The sequence below is a fragment of the Mesoplodon densirostris genome, chromosome 19 (genome assembly GCF_025265405.1).
Source record: "Mesoplodon densirostris isolate mMesDen1 chromosome 19, mMesDen1 primary haplotype, whole genome shotgun sequence".
Taxonomy (NCBI): domain Eukaryota; kingdom Metazoa; phylum Chordata; class Mammalia; order Artiodactyla; family Ziphiidae; genus Mesoplodon; species Mesoplodon densirostris.
The window spans coordinates 12,997,279-13,017,349 of record NC_082679.1 but is presented as its reverse complement, the minus strand read 5'-3'; the positions used below and the strand labels follow the sequence as shown (position 1 = coordinate 13,017,349).

The following is a 20,071-nucleotide window of genomic DNA, read 5'->3' as shown; positions in this document are numbered from 1 at the left end:
GGGACCTTGTCCTGGCCTGCGTTAGAGGCTCCGGGCAGTAACCACCATTCACGCAGCTGCTACTTTTCGCTTTGCGAAGCGCGTCAGTCACCGTCAACCCCACCTTGGGCCGCGGCCCCCGCAGGGTCTGTGAGGAGCGGTCGGCCCTCTCCTCCTCTCTTCCTCCAGGCGTCCGGCCCACGGTGTCCCAGGGAGGGTCTGAGGCCAGGCTTATCTCCCCGGGAGAATTCCTTCGCCCACGCGCACTCCTCACTTCGGCCCGAGGCCCGCAGCCGAGCTCTGGAGGCTGGGGGACTGAGGACCGACTAGGAAGTCGCGCTGCCGGAGACTACAACTCCCAGGCGGCACCGCGGCGCGGCGGCAGCGAGTACGTCACTCAGGCACTGCCTGCGGCCCCGGGAAGCGGCGCGGGCGGGGGCAGGGGCTGGGGCCGACCGGGAGCCCGATGCTGAGGATGGGGGCCGCCCGGCCGCCCCGCGCGTGAGGAGGCCGAGGGGCGCGCCACCCCGTCCTGGGGGGGGCTCCGCCAGCCCCGCCCCGTCCGGCGATCGTGGCCCGGGATGCGGAGCCGGGGGCCGCCGGTGGAGCTGCGCGGGGTGAGAGGCGCGGGGAAGGGGGCTGCCTGCTTCCCTCACCCTCGTCCCCCACCGGCGGACCCCGGCAGGAATTCGGCAGCTGCGCGGCCAGGCCTTCTTAGCGCCCTGACGTTTAGGGGGGAGAGGTGAACCCGCCGCCCTTCCCCCACCCCACCCTGCCTGGACAGCTGAATCAGAGGGGACAACCCTGCCTTTTTAAAGAGGCGTTTTCTTGCTCCTGCGGAGGGCCCCCCAGCCATGGCCCCCAGGAGCCCCCTAGAACCCGCAGGGACTGCCCCCCATCCTGGCCGCCGGGGCCCGCCCTCTGCATCCCGCGGGCAGCCTGTGTGAAGCGGCCTCCCGCAGCCCCTGGCCCCACCCCCATGGAGGAGGAGGAGTTGGGGGCGGCCAAGGAGTGGGGCACGACCCCCGCGGGGCCCGTCTGGACCGCAGTGTTCGACTACGAGGCGGCGGGCGACGAGGAGCTGACCCTGCGGAGGGGCGACCGCGTCCAGGTGCTTTCCCAGGACTGTGCCGTGTCGGGCGACGAGGGCTGGTGGACCGGGCAGCTACCCAGCGGCCGTGTGGGCGTCTTCCCCAGCAACTACGTGGCCCCCGGCACCCCCGCCGCGCCCGCGGACCTCCAGCTGCCCCAGGAGATCCCCTTCCACGAGCTGCAGCTGGAGGAGATCATCGGTGTAGGGGGCTTTGGCAAGGTCTATCGGGCCCTGTGGCATGGCGAGGAGGTGGCGGTCAAGGCCGCCCGGCTGGACCCTGAACGGGACCCGGCAGTGACAGCAGAGCAGGTGCGCCAGGAGGCCCGGCTCTTCGGAGCCCTGCAGCACCCCAACATCATTGCCCTCAGGGGAGCCTGCCTCAGCCCCCCACACCTCTGCCTGGTGATGGAGTATGCCAGAGGGGGCGCACTGAGCAGGGTGCTGGCAGGGCGCCGGGTGCCCCCTCACGTGCTGGTCAACTGGGCTGTGCAGGTGGCCCGGGGCATGAACTACCTACACAATGATGCCCCTGTGCCCATCATCCACCGGGACCTCAAGTCCATCAACAGTAAGTGGTGTCCTCCCCAAAAAACTTGCTTCCGTAGAACCTTGTGAGGACAAGCCTAGGTGGCGGGATGGGGACACCAGAAGACGCTGCCTGGGGCAGGAAGGGGCAGCAGTGTACCTTCAGGGCCAGGTGAGGCAGTCCTTGCCCCATTAAGAGAGGAAAAAGGCCCAGAAAGGTTGAAGGAGTACCTGCCTCCTAGGCTACAGTCACAGTAGCCCAATAAATATGTATCAATGAACACTGTGACAGGCTGTAAATAGGACAGGTACAGTGCCTGCCCTCATGGCACTTACTGTCCAGCCACGCTGCCAGGGTCCACCAGGCAGAGACAGATAGAACCTGGCCTGGAGTCGGGGTTTCTGAGTCTCAGCACTATTGACATTTGGGGCCGGATGATTGCAGGGGGCTGTCCTGTGTGATGTAGGTTACTTAGTAGCATCCTTGGCCTCTACCCACTAGATGCCATTAGCATTCTCCACCCCCCATCCCCCACTATGACAACCAAAAATGTCCCCAGACATTGCCAAATGTCCTCTGGAGGGCAGACTAGCCCTCAGTTGAGAACCACTTCCTGGTGTCCTCCTAGGCCTCTGCCCCAGCTGGCCAAGACACACTGGGAAAGATGAGGGAGGAGGAAAAGGGATGAGGCTTACGTAAAAGCATCCAAGCTGTCTGGCCTGTCATAGACTTTCAGAAGTTGATTGGTTGGTTGAATGAGGTCTGGGGCCAGATGGAAAGCAAGGTTCCCCAGAACCTACATCTAGTTCAAGGAACTTCTCATGATGTCAAATATTAATTGAGCACCTATCAAGTAGAAGCCCAACAGGGACCAAAACAGCCATGGTTTCTGCCCTTACAGCACTCACAATCATTCCCCGGATATTCATTCATTTCCCGGATATTTCCCGAGCACCTGTTGTGTACCAGGCCCTGTCCTGACCCTTAGGATACAGCAGGAAAAAAAATCCTACCTTCCTGGTTGTCCTGTCCTTCCTCTGCCTCATGTCACTCCCTTTCATTTCTGCATTTATTTGTTCAATTTATTCTTTCATTTGATATTTACTGGGCCAGATCATATACTAAGCAAGAGAGATCAATAGTGAGTGGGGCCAGCACGTTCCCTGCCCTCATGCGATATGTGAGGGTTTTCTCTTTGTCCTCAGCCCTCAGATCTCATCTATTTCTGACTCCTGTCAGTTCTACGTCTTGAAGTTTGTTTGACCCCATCCCACTGTTTCACGTTCGTTGCTAGGCCTCACCACCACCAACTGCAAGCCCCTAGAATAGAGGGACGGAGTCTTCCTTACCTGACAGGCCTGGCATTCATACATTCAACAGATAGATAGCTACCAAGTGCCCAGGGTGCGCCAAGCCCTGCGCCAGCCCCAGAGAATTGAGCAAGACAGACTGATGGTCCCCATCTCCATTGATGCTGATGCTCTGACTCCTGAAATGCTGGGTAAATGGAGGCAGGACTGCCAACACGCTCCTCTTGAAGGCTGGGGTCCCTTCTCATCCCTGCCTCACCCCTGCGGATTCACAGCCTGCAGGTGGGGTATCAGGACATGCTCCCACTCCCCCAAGTTTTTCTGTAGCCAATGCCACTTGGACAAAAGGTTGGTGGGGCTCTTAGGCCAGGGCTTCCTGCTTGGGCAATGGAACTGCTCCATGCCTGAGACAGAGGAAACAGGGCCTCCACAGTACAGCTTCCCCCATTCAGCCTCCCCTGAGGAGCTCCTCATCTGATGTCATTCATTCATTGTTTTATTCAACTAATAATTCTGAAGCAGAATTAAGTGTACTAGGCACTGTCCTGGGCTCTGGGATTACAGATGTGAACAAGCCAAGACACATGTGAATGAGGCAAGACCCCCCCCCCCCCCCGTAGAAGTTATAGTCATAGATGGTTGATATTTAAATAGATAACAAAATTTCAGAGAGTATCAAGGACTCTGAAGGAAATAAAGCGGATTAAGGGTGGGGCAGAGGGAGCTCTTTAGATCAGAGCTCCAGGAAGGCAACGTTTGAGCAGAGACCTGAGCCCAGAGGACCCAGCTTTACAAAGACCTGGGCATGGCAAAGGTCCTGAGGTGGGGATGAAGCTGCCTTGTTGGAGAAACAGCAAGGAGACAGAAGAGGTCGGAAGAGCAGGAGTGAGGCAGAGGTGGAAGGAGGTGAGGCATAAAAGTAGACGGGCCAGATCACGTTAACCTTGGGGGCCACTGTGAGGGCTTTGGATATTTTATTCAATGTAGTAGAGGCCATTAGAGGGTCTTAAGCAGGGGTAGCATCATCAGATAAATATTTTTTTAAGTGAATTGATTTAGGCCCAGCCTGGGAGATGCAGAAATCAAGTGTAAGACCATGGGGGTGTTCCCTCTGTCACAGGGTCACTCCACAAACAGAAAAGTTGGTGACTTGAGAAGGGAGAGCTTCTGGGAGGTAGAGTCACATGCTAGAGAGTCTCGAGAGGCTTCCAGGAGGAGGTGACATTTGAGTTGGGTTTTAAAGAAGGGTCAAGATTACCAACAGTGTTACCTTGGGCAGTGGTCTGAGCTCTCTAAAACTTAGTCTCTTCATCTGCCAAATGGGTATGACAGTAGAATTGCCTCATTGTTATGATGATTGGAGAAGTAGCCAGGAATGGCCAAAGATAAAGGTGGAGAAATAAGGAACAGTTATGGCAATATCACACACCAATAAAGAGAGCTGATGCTTTTAGAGGGCCTACTATTGCTTCAGGAAATAAACCTTTACTACAACCCTAGAAGGTCAATGCCATTATCATCTCCATTTAACAGAGGAGAAATCGTAGTGTTAAAAATAAAGTAAATAAGGTTATGCAATGAATAAGTGGCAGAGCTGGGATCCAAACCCAGGCAGGATACTGTACACTACCTTCTGTTTGACAGAAGGTAGTAGAATATCACAGCAGTTAAGAGATTGGACTCTGATGACAGATCTAGTTTGGGTCTTTGCCCCACCATTTTCTCTTTTTTTTGGCCGCACCACGCACCTTGCACGATCTCAGTTCCCCAACCCGGGATTGAACCCAGCCCATGACAATGAAAGCCCGGAATCCTAACCACTAGACCACCCAGGAACTCCCCCCACCATTTTCTAGCTGTGTGATCTCGGCCAAGTGACTTCATCTCTCTGAGCCTCAGTTTGCTAGTCAATAAAGTGGGTTGCTTGCTAGTTAATTTGTATAAAGGGCTTAGCACAGTGCCTGTCATATAATAGGCTCCTAATAAACACTAGCCATGGTTGTTATTGTTGTTAGTAATAACCCTAGACAGCAAGTAAGTTGGAACCATTCAATATGCTTGGGGGATGTATCAGATTTTTGTCATAATAATGCTGTGTAACAACCCTCCCACCCTCCCTGAACTTGGTGTCTTAAAACTCAGTGTCCTTTATTACTGCTCATACATTTGCAGGCCTGATGGAGGGTAAACTGATTTTGGCGGGGCTCAGCTGGAGAGGCTTTGCCCCGAGTAGCTCTCATGTTCCTTGGACCAGCAGGCTAGCCGAGGCATGTTCTCATAGTGGTGGCAGAAGGGCAAGAGGGCAAGCAGACATGAGAGGCCTGGGCTTGGAACTAGCATTCTGTCCCTTCTGCCTCATTTTATCAGACAGAGCAAGTCATACGGCCAGCCCAGAGTAAAGGATGTGGAGATACAAAGAGTGTGACACAGAAAGGAGCAGAATTGGGGCCATGAATGCAGCTACCCACAGTAGGTGACAAAAAGGAAAGGAAAACCATCCCCTTCTGCTTATGGTTTGTAGTTGCCACTTCTGCGGTGGTTGGGAATTCAAGGCCGTGGCCATCGACATTTCCCTGAGCTCCCCTGAGCCCAAGTTGGAGTCAGGAGGCCAGTGAACTCAGGAGAAGCTCCCCAACGCCTCCTGGGAGCCTGAGGCAGGGATTAGACCATCAGGAAAGCGTTCATGGTCTTCGAGGCCAGGAAAGGAGCTGCTGCAGAGGGGGGCGACCCCAGGCGGCAGGGAGAGAACAAGTAGGAGATTCCAGCTGAGGCAGGGGCAGGACACACGGGGCTGCAGCCCAGCACGTCTGGGGTGACCCACCTCTCTTCCTACCCACAGTCCTTATTCTGGAGGCCATCGAGAACCACAACCTCGCAGATACGGTGCTCAAAATCACAGACTTCGGCCTCGCCCGTGAGTGGCACAAGACCACCAAAATGAGCGCTGCGGGGACTTACGCCTGGATGGCTCCGGAGGTTATCCGTCTCTCCCTGTTCTCCAAAAGCAGTGACGTCTGGAGGTGCTGACGGTGGGACAGGGGAGGCCTCCTGGGAAGGGAGGAGGGAGGAAGGGGGAAATGGCAGAGTGGGAGGGACGGTCTGCCACCGCAGCGGGGATCCAAGTCTGGCAAAGGGGCCCGCCAGCAAGGTCAGACCCAGACAAGCACAAAAGCAGGTGGCTGCTCTGCTAGCAGAAGTGGCAGCTGAGGAGGACTTGGATTATGTTTGAAAATTCCAAAAGTATAAAGATAGGTGGTCAGCACCAAAGACCCCTCACACACCATCCATTACATTGCCCCCACTCATCAAACAGGAAATTGAGACCTTTGAAGGTGACCATTCATTCATTCATTCATCCATCCAACTGCACTGGGAGCTAGGGATACAGCAGTATATAAAACAGACCCATTTCCTGCCTACGGGAACAATACATACCTCAGAAGCTAAAAAAGGCTGTTTTTAAGTTGAAATTATAAAAATAATTTTTAAAAGGTAGTAAGTTAATCCACCAGAAAAGTACTAGACAGTATTACGAGCTAGCAGGTTGATTGAAAAGCACTCCAAGGGCTGGAGATGACTTTGGGAAAGGCTTTTCTGAGAAGTGGTACTTGAGCTGAGTTCTGGATGACAAGGAGCCGATCATGCAAAGTTTAGGAGAAGAGGCTTTCCAGGAAGAGGGAACAGCTTCCACAAAGGAGAAACTGAGGTGAGAACGAGCATGGTATGTTCCAGAAAGGAACATGTGGCTGGAGCGGAGCAGGCAAGGAGGAAAGTAGTAGGAAATGATGGAGGAGGGAGAGCCGGAGGGCCTTGCAGGTGAGGGCGTAGATCCGGGTTTATTCTAAGTGCACTGGAAAGCCATTAGAGGCACTTGTGAATGACATGATCTGATTTAACATCGCAAAGGCTCCCTCGCCTGATGGATTCTAGGGGACAGGAGTTGGGGCAGGAGGCCAATGAGGAGGCTGTTCATTGCCTGCGAGACCTCGTGACAGCAGAAACTCAACCTTCTACTTGCGGTGGGCAGCCAAACCCAGATCAGTCCCCGGCTGAGGCTCCAGATGGACCAAGCCGCAAAGTCATGGTATTGGGGCAAACAAATAAGACAGGAATTCTCAACTAGAGCAGCGCAGCCCTTCGGGGGGAAGTTTAGTCTTGCTTCACATAAGGCATGCCTTTATGGTCCCAAACATTTATAGAAGCCATATTTCAGTGGCAAGGAACAGAAAACCCAAAATAAAAACAAGACTGATGTTTTTGCTGTCATGTAAAAGCCCATGACTTTTACACGATATAGTACCCCCAGCATTAGGGATTGAGTCCTATGTTAGGGTTCTTTACTGTGGTGTCACTGACACGGGGCAGGATAATTCTTCCTTGTGTGGTACTGTCCTGTACCTTTCAGGATGTCAAGTATCCATGATTCCCAGCCACCAAATGTCAGTAGCACTCCCCAGTCGCTGTGACAATCAAAACATCCCTACACGTTTCCAGAGACGTGGGAGAGGTTGTGAGGGGAGGGCCTGGCCCCCTCCAGTTACAAGCCACTGTTACTCTTCTCCACCATGAAGCCTCCATTCCCAAGTCCACTTCATGGTCCAAAATGGCTGCTTGAGCTCCAGATTTTAGTCTATATTCCAACCAGAAGGAAGGAGAAAAGAGGAAAGGGGACCCCTTCCCTTTAAGGACACTTCCTGGAAGTTAGTTGCACACTACACACTCTTCTGTATCCCACTGGCCAGAACCGTTGCCATATGGGCACACTTAGATGCAAAGGAGGACGGAAAATTATTTCAGGCAGCATTTGCCCAGCTCAGATTTACCAGTGCCGTCACTGAGAGAGGAGGGGAAGCTGTCAGCTGCATGAGGGTAGGGGTGGTGTCTATCTTATTCCAGTACCTGGAACAATGCCTGGCACACAGCAGACATTTAATAAGTGTATGTTGAATGAATGCATGGAACGGGGGAGCACGGGGACCTACTACGTGTTGGGCACTGCGTGAAACAGTGATCAGGATCCAGAAGGAGAACAGTTTACTGGAGAAGATGGACACGCAGGTGATTGTAGCACAGTGACGCATGCTCTGGAATTATGTAGCCATTAAGGACACTGTCGTGGGCATCAGACAGACCTAAGTCTCAGTGTGGCTCCATCACTTACGAGCAGTGTGACTTTAAGCAAACAACTTAACCTCTCTCTGCCTGCACCTGCTCATTGGATAAAATGAGGGTCATTCCAGTGCCTTCTGCCTCACAGGACTGTTGTGAGGCCTCGAGCAGTGCTGGCCTGGAGTAAGTGCTTTATAAATATTAAATAGTGTTAACTTGTTTTTAGTGGTAAGTGCAGAGGGTTCTATGGAAACATAGTGAAGGGGCCTCCAACCCAGCTTTGGAGGCTGTGGAATCAAGGAAGGCTTCCTGGTAGAGGGGACACCTGAGTTGTGACTTAAAGGACCGTTAGGCAAAGGAAAGGGTGTTCTCGACCAAGGGAACAGCACGTGCAAAGGCCAGAGGTTAGGAAGAACAGCGTTTGTTCAACCGTTCAGCGTGGCTGCACGATGAAGCTGGGGGTGGTACGGGGCTGAGAGCGTTTACAGGCGAGGCTGCAGGGGTCATCAAGGTCAGGGCTAAGAAGGGTGGGTTTGCTCAGTGGGCGTGGGGAACCCACTGAAGGTTTTCAGGCAGAAGAGAGGCAGGCAGAGCAAAGGAGAGACATCAGAGAACCAACCCCACCAGATCAGGCCGCTAGAGGTCACATCAGGTTCTTGCAGCCTCATTGGCCAGGGCTGGCTGCTGGGGGGAGGGAGGCCCACCATGGGACTGGAGGCAGGGCTGGGGTGTAGGTGAGGATTAGGGTGGGCTGTGGCATCACCCCTCCCTCTCCCCCACCTGCAGCTTCGGAGTACTGCTCTGGGAGCTGCTGACGGGTGAGGTCCCCTACCGTGAAATCGACGCCTTGGCCGTGGCATATGGTGTGGCTATGAACAAGCTGACTCTGCCCATTCCCTCCACATGCCCCGAGCCCTTTGCCCGCCTACTGGAGGGTGAGCCAGGGCCCCGTGGAGAGGGTAGGCTCAGCTAGGGGTGGCAGGGGCCCTCAGGCCCAGACCTCACTCTTTCACACCCATCCATACCTTTGGGCCCAGGAGTGAGGGACAAGGGGCTGGAACCATGGGACCATGAACAGTCTCCCCCACAGTTGGCTCCATGGCCTCCAGACCTGTGTTCTGGCTAGGCCTACAGCTCTTGAGGGCAACCTGTTAGGACCCACTGGCCCTGGGATTCCTCCCTGATCCTCGATTCTGCCACCAGTCAGGGAACAGGTCCCTGAGTTTCTCTCCCCAGAGTTTCACCAAGTGAAACATTGCCAGGAATTTGGCTTTGAATTCCTTCCCCTCGGCTCCATGGGAGCTGTTTGTCCACAGACCCTTAAAGTCCTGCCTCCACTGAGCAGGCCGATGCCCCAGAGCATGGCCACTGACATTTCCACTCCCACTGCTGTCCTCTCCACCCCCACCCCAGAATGCTGGGACCCAGACCCCCACGGGCGGCCAGATTTTGGCAGCATCTTGAAGCAACTTGAAGTCATCGAACAGTCGGCCCTGTTCCAGATGCCGCTGGAGTCTTTCCACTCACTGCAGGAAGACTGGAAGCTGGAGATTCAACACATGTTCGATGACCTCCGGACCAAGGAAAAGGTGAAGGCAGGAGGAAAGGTGGGAGGGATGGAGCAAGATCCCTGAGTTCTGATGCCTTGGATGGGGCAGAGTCCCTTCCCTTGAGCCCAGGGGTCTTTGGGTCCATGCAGGGCCAAGGGAGCCTTTTTTGCATATTAAGAAAAGACAGCCTCCTGTTGGAAGGTTGATTTAAAACAAGGCACCCTGCACTGAAGTACTTACAAGTGACACTGCATGAGGTCTGGGACTGGCTTTAAAATCCTACAGCAAAAATGGGGAGAGAGGAGAGAAGGAAGGTAATACATGCAAAAAGATTTGCAAAGTATAGAAAATTGTTGAAGTTGGGCGATGGGTACATGGGGTGCACTTTTTCTCTCCTTTTGTGGATGTCTTCCAAATTGAAGATTTAAAAAATTAAAAATCAAAGAGGAAGGAAAAAAGAAAAGCCACCCCTTTCTTTGAGCTAAGACAGTCCCCTGCCCTGGCACCCAGCCTGGCTAGTGAAGTGTAAATTGGATTGTGCCAACAATTTGCCCCACAGCAGGACAGCCCTGAGCAGGACACCAACCAGACCCAGCAGCCCTGGAGCCATCCCCAGAGGCAGAGTAGCTAAGCTCCTAGCCCCAAGCCCCTCATCTCCTCTCCAGGAGCTCCGTAGCCGCGAGGAGGAGCTTCTGCGGGCGGCGCAGGAGCAGCGGTTCCAGGAAGAGCAGCTGCGGCGGCGTGAGCAGGAGCTGGCCGAGCGCGAGATGGACATCGTGGAGCGGGAGCTGCACCTGCTCATGTGCCAGCTGAGCCAGGAGAAGCCCAGGGTCCGCAAACGCAGGGGCAACTTCAAGCGCAGCCGCCTGCTCAAGCTGCGAGAAGGCAGCAGCCACATCAGCCTGCCCTCTGGTACCCGCCCACGTCCCCTGAGCATCCCCGAGAGGCCGCTGAGAGCATCCCTAAGCCAGGGGTTATCTCTTCCTTTTATTTATTTATTTTTTAAACTTTTTTTTTTTTTGCTAAATATATCACACCTACAGAAAATGACCAAAGAACTGTACAGCTTAATGAGTTAGTAGAATCTCTCCCATGAAAGCAGGGAGAACCTACAGCCACCCCATATGCATCCACACGCCCTGTCCAAACACATCCCCCTGCCGCTCCCTGAGAGTAACCCCTGTCTTGACTTTTAGGGCAATCACTTCCTTACTTTTCCTTATAGTTTTATCTCCCAGCTATTTGTTTAATATCTTTTAATCTGCCTTTTTTTCCTCCTTGCCAATAATTTGTTGAGGAGCTGCATCATTTATCCTGTAGCATTTCCCACAGTCTGATTTTGCTGCTTGCATCTCCCTGGTATCTTTTAACATGTCGCTCTGTTCCCTGAATTTCCTATAAATTGGTATTAGGTTAAACCATGTGAAATTGCTGATGTTCAGCCATTTTTGACCTACAGAAACAGAAGTTTCACATGGCTCAACCTAACAGTTGGATCTCAGGGCTTAATCAGTTTCAAGTTCAGGTTTGATTTTTTTTTTTTAAATATAGCTTCCTAGGTAACATCAGAAGGCACATCATACCGATTTCTCTCTCTTTGTTACAAGAGATGTTACAAGCCCTAAAGCAGTGCCTAGAATAGCACCAGCCAACAGAAATATAATGCAAGCCACATGTGTAATTTTACATTTTCTAGTAGCCATATGAAAAAGAGGAAAACAACAGGTGAAATTAACTTTAATATATTTTGTTTAGCCAAATATACCCAAAATGTTGTAGTTTCACACGTAGTCAGTACAAGAAAAATTGTTAATGAGATATTTTACCTTCTTTTTTTCACAATCTTTGAAATCCAGTGTGTATTTTATATTTACAGTGCATCTCAATCTGGGCTCTAAATTTTCATCAAAAAATCTTGACCTGTATTTAGATTTCATAAAATGTACAGTTGAGAAGGCAGATTCACATACCAAAGTTGTTCCAAACATGCTTAAATGTTTCCGATGACTGAACTGAGTGTCTGTTTTGAAAGGTAAACTTAAATTACTTACAATTAAATAAAGGTAGAACTCTCCAGTTCCTCGGTTGCACAAGCCACATTTCAAGCACTCACTTGCCGTGCGTGGCTAATGACCACCATATTGGACACTCAGGCCTAGATCCTCAGGGCAGCAGCTCTCAGACCCGAGTGTGCATCAGAGGTAACTGGGGGACTTTTACACCGCAGTTAGATGGCTGCACCTCACCCCCACCGTTCCTGATTAAGGGAGGGCCCAAGAATCTGCATTTCCACGAGGTTTCCACTTGACGTTGATGCTGCTGGTCTGGGAACACACTTTGAGAACCACTGCAGGAAGGCATACAGAATGGTGGCATTCCTTCTATCCTTCTACAAAGGGAGCTTCTCTTTGGCTACCCATGGAACCGTGTGCTTAGGGAAGTCTTTCTTTTCGCAGGCTTTGAACATAAGATCACAGTCCAGGCCTCTCCAACCCTGGACAAACGGAAAGGATCAGATGGGGTCAGCCCGCCCGCAAGCCCCAGCATCATCCCCCGGCTGAGGGCCATTCGCCGTGAGTATCTCCCAAGGCCCTGACCAGTCAGTCAGTGAACAGACTTCTCTGAGCACATATCTTGTACCAAGCCAGAGCAACAGCAGGGGACCAGGTGGGCAGGGTCCCCTCCCTCATTCTCATGAGGGGAAACAGACAACAAGTAAACAAGTTGGCGAGCAGGATAATTTCCTGTAGTGATAAGCGCTCTAAAGGAAATCAGGGAAGGGAATAAAACACAAGAGTTGCTGTTTTTAATTCACAAGGAAGGCCTGTCAGAGAAGCTGAGGTTTGAACAGGGACCTGCATGGTAAGGAGGAGTGACACATGCAGAGATCTGAAGGAACCGTGTCCCTGGCAGAGGGAAGAGCAAAGATGAAGGCCCAGAGGCAGGAACAAGCGTGGTGTGTTTATCAGCTGGGAAGGCCAACTTGGCTGGAGTAGGATGAATGGCAGAGATAGCACTAGGCTTATGGTCAAGGGTTCAACAGGGGAGGGTCACACTGGGCCCTAAGAGCTGGGATAAGGAATCTGGATTTTATTTTAAATGAGACGGGGGAGTCTCTGGAGGGCTGTGAACAAGGCAGTGATGTGGTAAAGTTAACCTGTTCCCTCTGGCCACCGTGAGGAGTAGGGATTGGAGGAGAGCAGGAGTCAAGGTGGGAGACAAGTGAGACGAGGGGGCTGGGCCAGGGCGGGGGCCTTGAAGAGGGGAGATGGTGAGTCAGCTACATGGCAGAGGTACAGCTGTCAGGGTTTGCTGATGAGTTGAAGGGTACCCGGCCGGCTCCCCAGTCTGTTCTGCCCCATCATTCACCCCTGGCCTCGCCCCACACACCACCCCCTACACACACTTCTGTTTGGGCACCTGCTTTGTACCAGGCCCCAGAGGTCATTCCCCTGGGGGGATGCAAAGACAAATAATGACCACACAGTGAGTCAGTGCTCGTATCGGGGTACGTTCCACGTGTGATAGGAACAGAGGAGAGAGAGCAACTGGCTCCGCAGGGAACAAGTCTGCTCCAGAACACTCCACAGGGCCTCGGCATCTGCTGTTCCCTCTGCCCGAAAGGCTCCTCTCCCTTGTATCAACTTGACTCACTCCCTCACCTCCTTCAAGTCTTTGCTCAGATTTCTCCTTCTCACACATGAGACCTTCCCTAACTCCCCAAACCCCTTACCCCTTGCTTTATATTTCCCACAGCACTTATCACCTTCTAGCCCCCTACCCAGATGATGTACCTAGTGTGACTCTTGTTGATCATCTGTCTTCACCCACTAAAACGTCAACTCCTCAGGGCAGGGACTTTTTTTAAAAAAATATTTATTTATTTATTTGACTGCACCAGGTCTTAGCTGTGGTATGCAGGACCTTCGTTGCCCCGTGTGGGATCTTTAGTTGCAGCATGTGGGCTCTAGTTCCCTGACAGGGGATTGAACCCGGGCCCCCTGCAGTGGGAGTGTGGAGTCTTAGCCACTGGACCACCAGGGAAGGCCCCAGGGCAGGGACTTTTGTCTGCTTTGACCACTGCTGTCTTCTCAGCACCTGCCACAGGGCTTGGCACATAGCAGGTGCTAGTAAACCTTTGGGAGTGAATGGATGGCTGAAGGGTTAGGCTGTGAGAAGTGACGGGTGATGAAACGGAGGAAGCTGGGACGTCGTCCTGACAGCAGTGGGGAGCTATGGAAGGATGTAGAGCAGGGAAGGGTCATGATTGGAGTTAGAGTCCAAGCTCCCTTGGGCTTCCAGGTGGAGGGGGGGGAAGAGTAAGGCTGGGAGCTCAGCGGGGACAGACTAAGACCCACTAACCAAGTGGCTTCTCTCGGCCCAGTGACTCCTGTGGATGGTGGTGGAGGTAGCAGCAGTGGCAGCAGCAGTGGTGGCAGTGGGACGTGGGGCCGCAACAGTGGACCCCCGAAGAAGGAAGAACTGGTTGGGGGCAAGAAGAAGGGCCGGACCTGGGGGCCCAGCTCCACGCTGCAGAAGGAGCGGGCTGGAGGAGAGGAGAGGTATTGGCTACCTGGAGCCCATCCCACACCCTGTGCCTCTTCCCCAGACCCTTGGCAGCCCGGAGGCCTATAACCGCCCCCATCTTTGGTGACCCCTGCAGGCTGAAGGCCCTGGGAGAAGGAAGCAAACAGTGGTCATCAAGTGCCCCCAACCTGGGCAAATCCCCCAAACACACTCCCATCACCCCGGGCTTTGCTAGCCTCAATGAGATGGGTAAGAGGGTGAGGGCGCCTTTAAAAGGGAGGGGGAAGGAATATTCCCTGGCCAAGGGGACCGTAACCCAAGACCAAGGGGTCACCATTCCCCAGGGCTGCAAGGAGGGAGCCGGATTTCACTGGGCCAGAGGGTAGGACATACCCGGAATGGGAGCAGCCGGTCCCTGGGGTGTGGGGATCGTTCCCAGGAGGAGGGGGTTTGAGGGGAGAAATAGTCGAGAACCATTTTTAGTGGGCCTTGGTGCTCTTGTTGGAGGGGTCATTTCACTGGGGCAACCCCTTGCCTCCAGATCCGAGGCGGGTGGGCCGGGGGGCCAGGCTCCTAGAGTTAAGCGAGTCGAGTCCAGTGATGGCCCTCTCCCGGTTGCAGAGGAGTTCACGGAGGCAGACGGAAGCAGCAGCGTGCCCCCCTCGCCCTACACCACCCCGTCCTACCTCACGGTGCCGCTGCCCAGCCAGCCCTCCCCCGGGGCGCGGGCGCCGTGGGAGCCGACGCCGCCCGCCCGGCCCGGGCACGGCTCCCGGCGGCGCTGCGAGCTCGCGCTGCTGGGCTGCGCCACCCTGCTGGGCGCCGTGGGCCTGGGCGCCGACGTGGCCGAGGTGCGCTCGGCCAACGGCGAGGAGCCGCGGAGCTGGCTCGATGGCCTCTTCTTCCCCCGCGGCGGCCGCTTCCCGCGGGGCCTCAGCCCACCCGGGCGCTCCCCGAGCCGCCGCGATGACTCGGCCCCCGGCCCGGGCCTGGTGCCCTCGGCCACCCTCGTGTCGCTGTCGTCCGTGTCCGACTGCAACTCCACGCGTTCGCTGCTGCGCTCCGACAGCGACGAGGCCGCGCCGGCCGCGCCCTCCCCGCCGCCCTCCCCACCCGCGCCCGCGCCCAGCACCAACCCCCTGGTGGACCTGGAGCTGGAGAGCTTCAAGAAGGACCCCCGCCAGTCACTCACGCCCACCCACGTCACGGCCGCGCGCGCTGTGAGCCGCGGGCACCGGAGGACGCCGTCAGACGGGGCGCTGGGGCAGCGGGGGGTGCCCGAGCCCACTGGCCCCGGCCCTGGTGAGTGAGGCTCCACGCGCCCACGGCGCAGAAAAAGGCCCATCTCCCGTGCCCCCGCCAAAGACCTATGTCCCAGCCCAGCGACGACGCCCTGGATGCTAAGGCATCCTCCCCTGCCTAGCATGGGGAGGAAGGGTCTGTGTCCCCATGGCCCCCACTGCTTTGTGAGGCATTGTGAGTCCCTGGGTAATTGAGACGCAGGATGAAGTAGGGGTAGCAAACTCTAATGCCTACAGGGGCCAGGCAGGTGACATTAATGGCAACAACGATTACTAGAGCTAACACCCACGTGCTGTGCCCTGTTCTATATAGTTTACTAACCCACAAAGATGATTAGAACAGATAGGAGCTCAGGGCTTCCTATCAGGCACTGTGCTACTTGTTCTACAATTACTGTTATCATTTTATTTAATCCTCACCTATGTAGCAAGGTGCTGTCATCCCCATTCACAGACAGCAACATGCCTGAGGAGTCTCTGTGGGTCTTTGTGAACCTGGCCCAGTGTCAGAGAGGTGCGAGGGATGAGGGCTTTGTCTAGAGTAGCAGCAAGGAAATGGGCTCTGAAAGATAAAGGACTGCGCCCAGAGTTGCACCCAGATGATTGAGCAGTTGTGGGGTGGGGGGGCTAGGTAAAGGTCCAAACCCTGCTGGAAAGTGGGCCCAACAAAATCAGATTTTTCAAGAGAAGTCAAATTCCAATTTTCATGGAAATGCTCCTGGCTTTTAAACACCACCCTCTGGCCCACGCCACTCACCTCACCTGATCCTCTCTTACCAGGCCCTCGAGATCCTCTGGACTTCCCCCGCCTGCCCGACCCCCAGGGGCTGTTTCCCACCCGCCGTCGGCCCCCCGAGTTCCCTGGCCGTCCCACCACCCTGACCTTCGCCCCACGACCCCGGCCAGCCGCCAGCCGTCCCCGCCTGGACCCCTGGAAACTGGTCTCCTTTGGCCAGACACTCAGCATCTCTCCTCCCAGCAGGCCGGACACTCCGGACAGCCCCGGGCCCCCCAGCATGCAGCCCACGCTGCTTGACATGGATATGGAGGGGCAGAGCCAGGACAGCACAGTGCCCCTGTGCGGGGCCCACGGCTCCTGCTGAGGCCTGCCCACCACCGCCCGCCTGGGCAGCCATGAATGTAGCGCCCCAGGCCCCGCCCCAGCCCACCGTGCCACAAGGCAGGGGAGGCCCTGGGCAGGATACTCACTCTATTTATTGGGGAAGGGGGGGAGGGAGGGCAATTAATTTATTCCTTTGTACCCCGGGGGGGGCCCTGTGCCTGCCCTGCGGTGGGGGGGAGGGTGGGCAGGGATACTCAGGGACAGGGCATCATGGGGGATTCGGCACAAAATGCAGCATTAAAGGTAACCCCTGCCCCCTACCAGGCTTGGCTGTGTGTCTTTCCCTGTGCCGGGCCCTGATCCTAGATCATCCCCAGTGGGACACGCCCCCACCCATGCTCCCAGGCCTCTCTGGATCTCTGAGGTCCAGGGGTTGAAGTCCAGGCCCATGTCCCCACCCAGGCCCCCGCAAGAATACCACACGGAGAGGTTATGGTCACCAGCGACAAGTGCTTTACCAGCAAACACATGAGTCGGGGAAGTTACATGGTGAGGTGGGGGGCAGTGGGGGTAGGGACAGTCCCCCCAGGTTGGCCTCAGCCAGTGACACCCCGGGACGCAGCCCCAGCCCCACTGTCTTCCCGCCGGAGGCTGCAACGGTTCATCTTCAGCTGAGTCAGCTGGATGTAGCGCAGGACGTTGGTGTCTGCAGGGGAGGTGGGCAGGGCATTATCTGCGTGTCCTGGGGCAGCAGGTGACATCTGCACCACCTCGGCTCACACTTCATGGTCCCCGGCCTTCGGCGCCCCCACCCCATGGCTGGTAGAGCCAGAGCCCTTCTCCAAAAGCCCCAACTGAGCAAGCAGAGCAGGGCGTGTCACACATCCACACTTCTGCATCTGCTGTGCCCTCTGCCAGGCATGCCTCTTCTCAGAGACTCCTGTCACACTTCTTACCCTCCAGTGACATCTGTAAGAAGCCTGTTCCCTCCAAACTGCTCAGCAGGAAAACTCACCTTGCCCCTCCTCCCACACCCTGTGTCATGCACCTGCTGTGCTCCCTCTTCAGTGGCTACTAATACAGAACTGAGTATTGTGTCTGCCGACACCCCACCGCACACACACCCTATGACCTCCCACAGGGCAAGGAACAAGCCTCCAGCACTGCCAACACCCCCCCCCCGCCAATCTCCTGGCACTGCCAGGAAACAGGTGAATGAATAGGTGAGTGTGTGAACAGGTTAGTGAGTGAGTAGATGAATTAATTCAGGGGGAGGGGGAAATGGGGATGGGGGAGGGGGCTGTGAGTGGCCAGGGAAGTGGCTGAGTAGGTGAATGGGAAGCAGCAGGACGGGCTTAGGACCGAACAGATGAGAGGTGGTTGGGTGAACGCCAGAGGAACGAGGGGTGAGTGGGCGCGAACGAACGGCAGGTGAGTGGAGGCGTGGGTGTGCAAGGAGTAGGTGGGTGGAGGCCGGACGTGGGGTGAGGGGTACAGCATTCATTGAAGCAGCTCTGCCCTGATCCTCCTGCCCTTGTTTCCTCCTCTCTAGCCCCTTTCCCTGCTCCCTCCCCGCCCCCTCACCTGTGGGTTCTCGGCTGCGGGCCTCCTGCAGGTAGCGCAAAGCGCGTGCATAGTCGCCCAGGTGGTAGAAGGCAATGCCGGCGCGGTAGGTCGCCTTGAAGTTGCCCTGCTGCTTCTCCAGCACCTTGAGACAGTACTCGCGCACCCGCTCGTAGTTCACCAGCTCCGACTGCAGCAGGCAGGCTGCGGGGGCACCACGACCGACACTCGCAGAGCCTGTCGACACCCCAGGCCTCACCTGACCGCGAGGAGCCTGGCCTTCAGGCTGCGGAGGACGCCTTCCCTTTCCCACGGCTGAACCCGGCCTAAGGGATTGCTCAGGCCACCGGGGGCCACCAAGCTTCTGACCAGTCAAGACAGAATCAATCTGCACCGCCGCTAGAGGGCGCGAAAAACACAGACAGGGACTCACAGGTGCTTAGCTGGGAGGTGTCTGTAGGGGAGAGTACTAAGGGTGATCTCACAGGTGAGGGATGGGTCCTTGAATGGCTCATCCAAGGTAGGTTTTTCTCACCTGAGGTTCGCAGGTCGCAGCCCAAAGCCCATTTCCTGCAACCCAGCTCCTTCCATTCCCTGTGGTCCCCTAGACTCCCAACCCCTCTTCCTGATCAAGTTCTGAGGTCTCCCATCACAGACCCTAGCCCTAGCCCCTTGAAGCCTCCAGCCCCCCGCCCAAGGCTTGACTAGTGCCTCTCACGTCCCACCCCTCTCACATATGCACCCTCTGCGCTCCCCGACGGCCCCGTACCAGTGAGAGAGTCATAACATTCCACCTCCGTGTTCTCCACCAGGAGCCGCTGCTCCTCGCTGAGGCGGGCTGGCCCTTGGCTGGTGGCGGGCCCGGGGGCGGGGGCGGGGGCGGGCAGGCCTCCAGGGCGGGCCCCCTGCGCCGCCTTCAGTTGCAGCAGTGCCCGATGATACTTGCCGATGGCTTCCCGGAACTTCTTCTCTCGGTAGCAGCGCTGACCCTCCGCCTTAAACGCCACGGCGGCCCGCAAGCTGCTGTCGAGAGCCGCACCCAGGCCCCCCGACGGCTCTGGGGCAGGACTGGACCGAGCCGACCCATGGCGGGGGCTGGGGCCCGGCGGGGAAAGGGCGGGAGGCGGGCACGGCGGAGGCTCCGGGGCAGCGCTGAGCATCAGCACCGGGGACAGCGCGCCGCGCTGCATTGTGGGAAACTCCTGCGGCCGCCGCTGCAGCTACCGCATCGCCCCCCCCGCGGGGCTGGTCCCCATTCTTTCTCCGCCCCCGCACCTCCGGTAGCCGACTCCGGCTGCCCCCTATGGGTCTAGAGAAACCCCTCAAGACTTCCCCACTCTCTCCTTCAAATCCCTTCTTCCCACTCCCCTTACCCTCCCAACCCTCCTGCTTGCTCTCCTCTCCCATGCCCAAAGCTCCTAAACCTTTCTAGAAGGAAAGAACAAGTCTGGGAGAAAGAGCAGGAAGATAACAACCTCGTGGAAGGCTGGTTTTCAGACCGCTAGGCATTTGGCATATTGGATAAGAACACAGGCTATGGACTCAAGCTGCCCAGATTCAAATACCTGCTTATTTTCTCATTAGTTGTATGACTTAGATAAATCACCTGAATTACCTGGAACTCTGTATCCTCATCAGTAACATGGGACTATGATAGCAACTTTGGAACCCATTCATTTATCTATGCAACAAACAAATATTCACTGATATCTTTCTGTGCCCAACTCTGGGGCTGGGTGATGCTGGGACATAGCAGGGACTGAGAGAGCCTCAGATTCTACCCTCACTGGGTCCCTATGGAAGTGGGGAGACAGACCAATGACCAGACAGTGGCAGCCCAGAGTGGGCTAGCCTGGGAAGTACAGGCAGGGAGGTCGGGGCTGGGACGCGGGAGGCACAACAGGCTCTGACGGCCCAGAGGAGGTACCCAGCATAGGCTGAGGTGGTGAGTGAAGACTTCCTGGAGGAGGGGAGAACTCGACGAACAAGAGAGATCTGCTTCTTGCCCTTATCGAGCTCACTGTCTGGGTAGGAAAACCAGTGGGAAAGC

At 55.8% G+C, this 20,071-nt stretch overlaps 2 protein-coding genes and 1 long non-coding RNA gene across 4 annotated transcripts in view; 1 reads left to right on the top strand and 2 right to left on the bottom strand.

Moving 5' to 3' along the window:
- The window catches only part of LOC132480126 (uncharacterized), a 51,616-nt gene extending 51,313 nt beyond the window's left edge, over positions 1 to 303 (bottom strand). Inside the window, exon 1 of the long non-coding RNA XR_009530600.1 lies at positions 104 to 303. This is a non-coding gene — a long non-coding RNA (uncharacterized LOC132480126). The remainder of the gene's footprint in view (positions 1 to 103) is intronic.
- On the top strand, positions 23 to 16,612 carry MAP3K10 (mitogen-activated protein kinase kinase kinase 10). Of its 2 annotated transcripts, none has more exons than XM_060084029.1 (10): positions 23 to 1,640; positions 5,748 to 5,928; positions 8,804 to 8,835; positions 9,431 to 9,606; positions 10,233 to 10,479; positions 12,024 to 12,140; positions 13,952 to 14,129; positions 14,231 to 14,343; positions 14,716 to 15,396; positions 16,176 to 16,612. In XM_060084029.1, exons 1-10 carry the CDS (start codon positions 959 to 961, stop codon positions 16,496 to 16,498), a joined length of 2,730 nt encoding a protein of 909 aa, XP_059940012.1. In that variant the 5' UTR covers positions 23 to 958; the 3' UTR covers positions 16,499 to 16,612. The 2 variants fall into 2 exon arrangements, with proteins under 2 accessions (XP_059940012.1, XP_059940010.1); XM_060084027.1 differs by having other exon boundaries at positions 8,804 to 8,952.
- A 442-nt stretch (positions 16,613 to 17,054) lies between these two features.
- Positions 17,055 to 19,211, bottom strand: TTC9B (tetratricopeptide repeat domain 9B). Its single transcript, XM_060085113.1, has 3 exons — positions 18,791 to 19,211; positions 18,043 to 18,225; positions 17,055 to 17,164 (listed from the first exon to the last, which is right to left on the bottom strand). Exons 1-3 carry the CDS (start codon positions 19,209 to 19,211, stop codon positions 17,055 to 17,057), a joined length of 714 nt encoding a protein of 237 aa, XP_059941096.1.
- Positions 19,212 to 20,071: the final 860 nt, after the last annotated feature.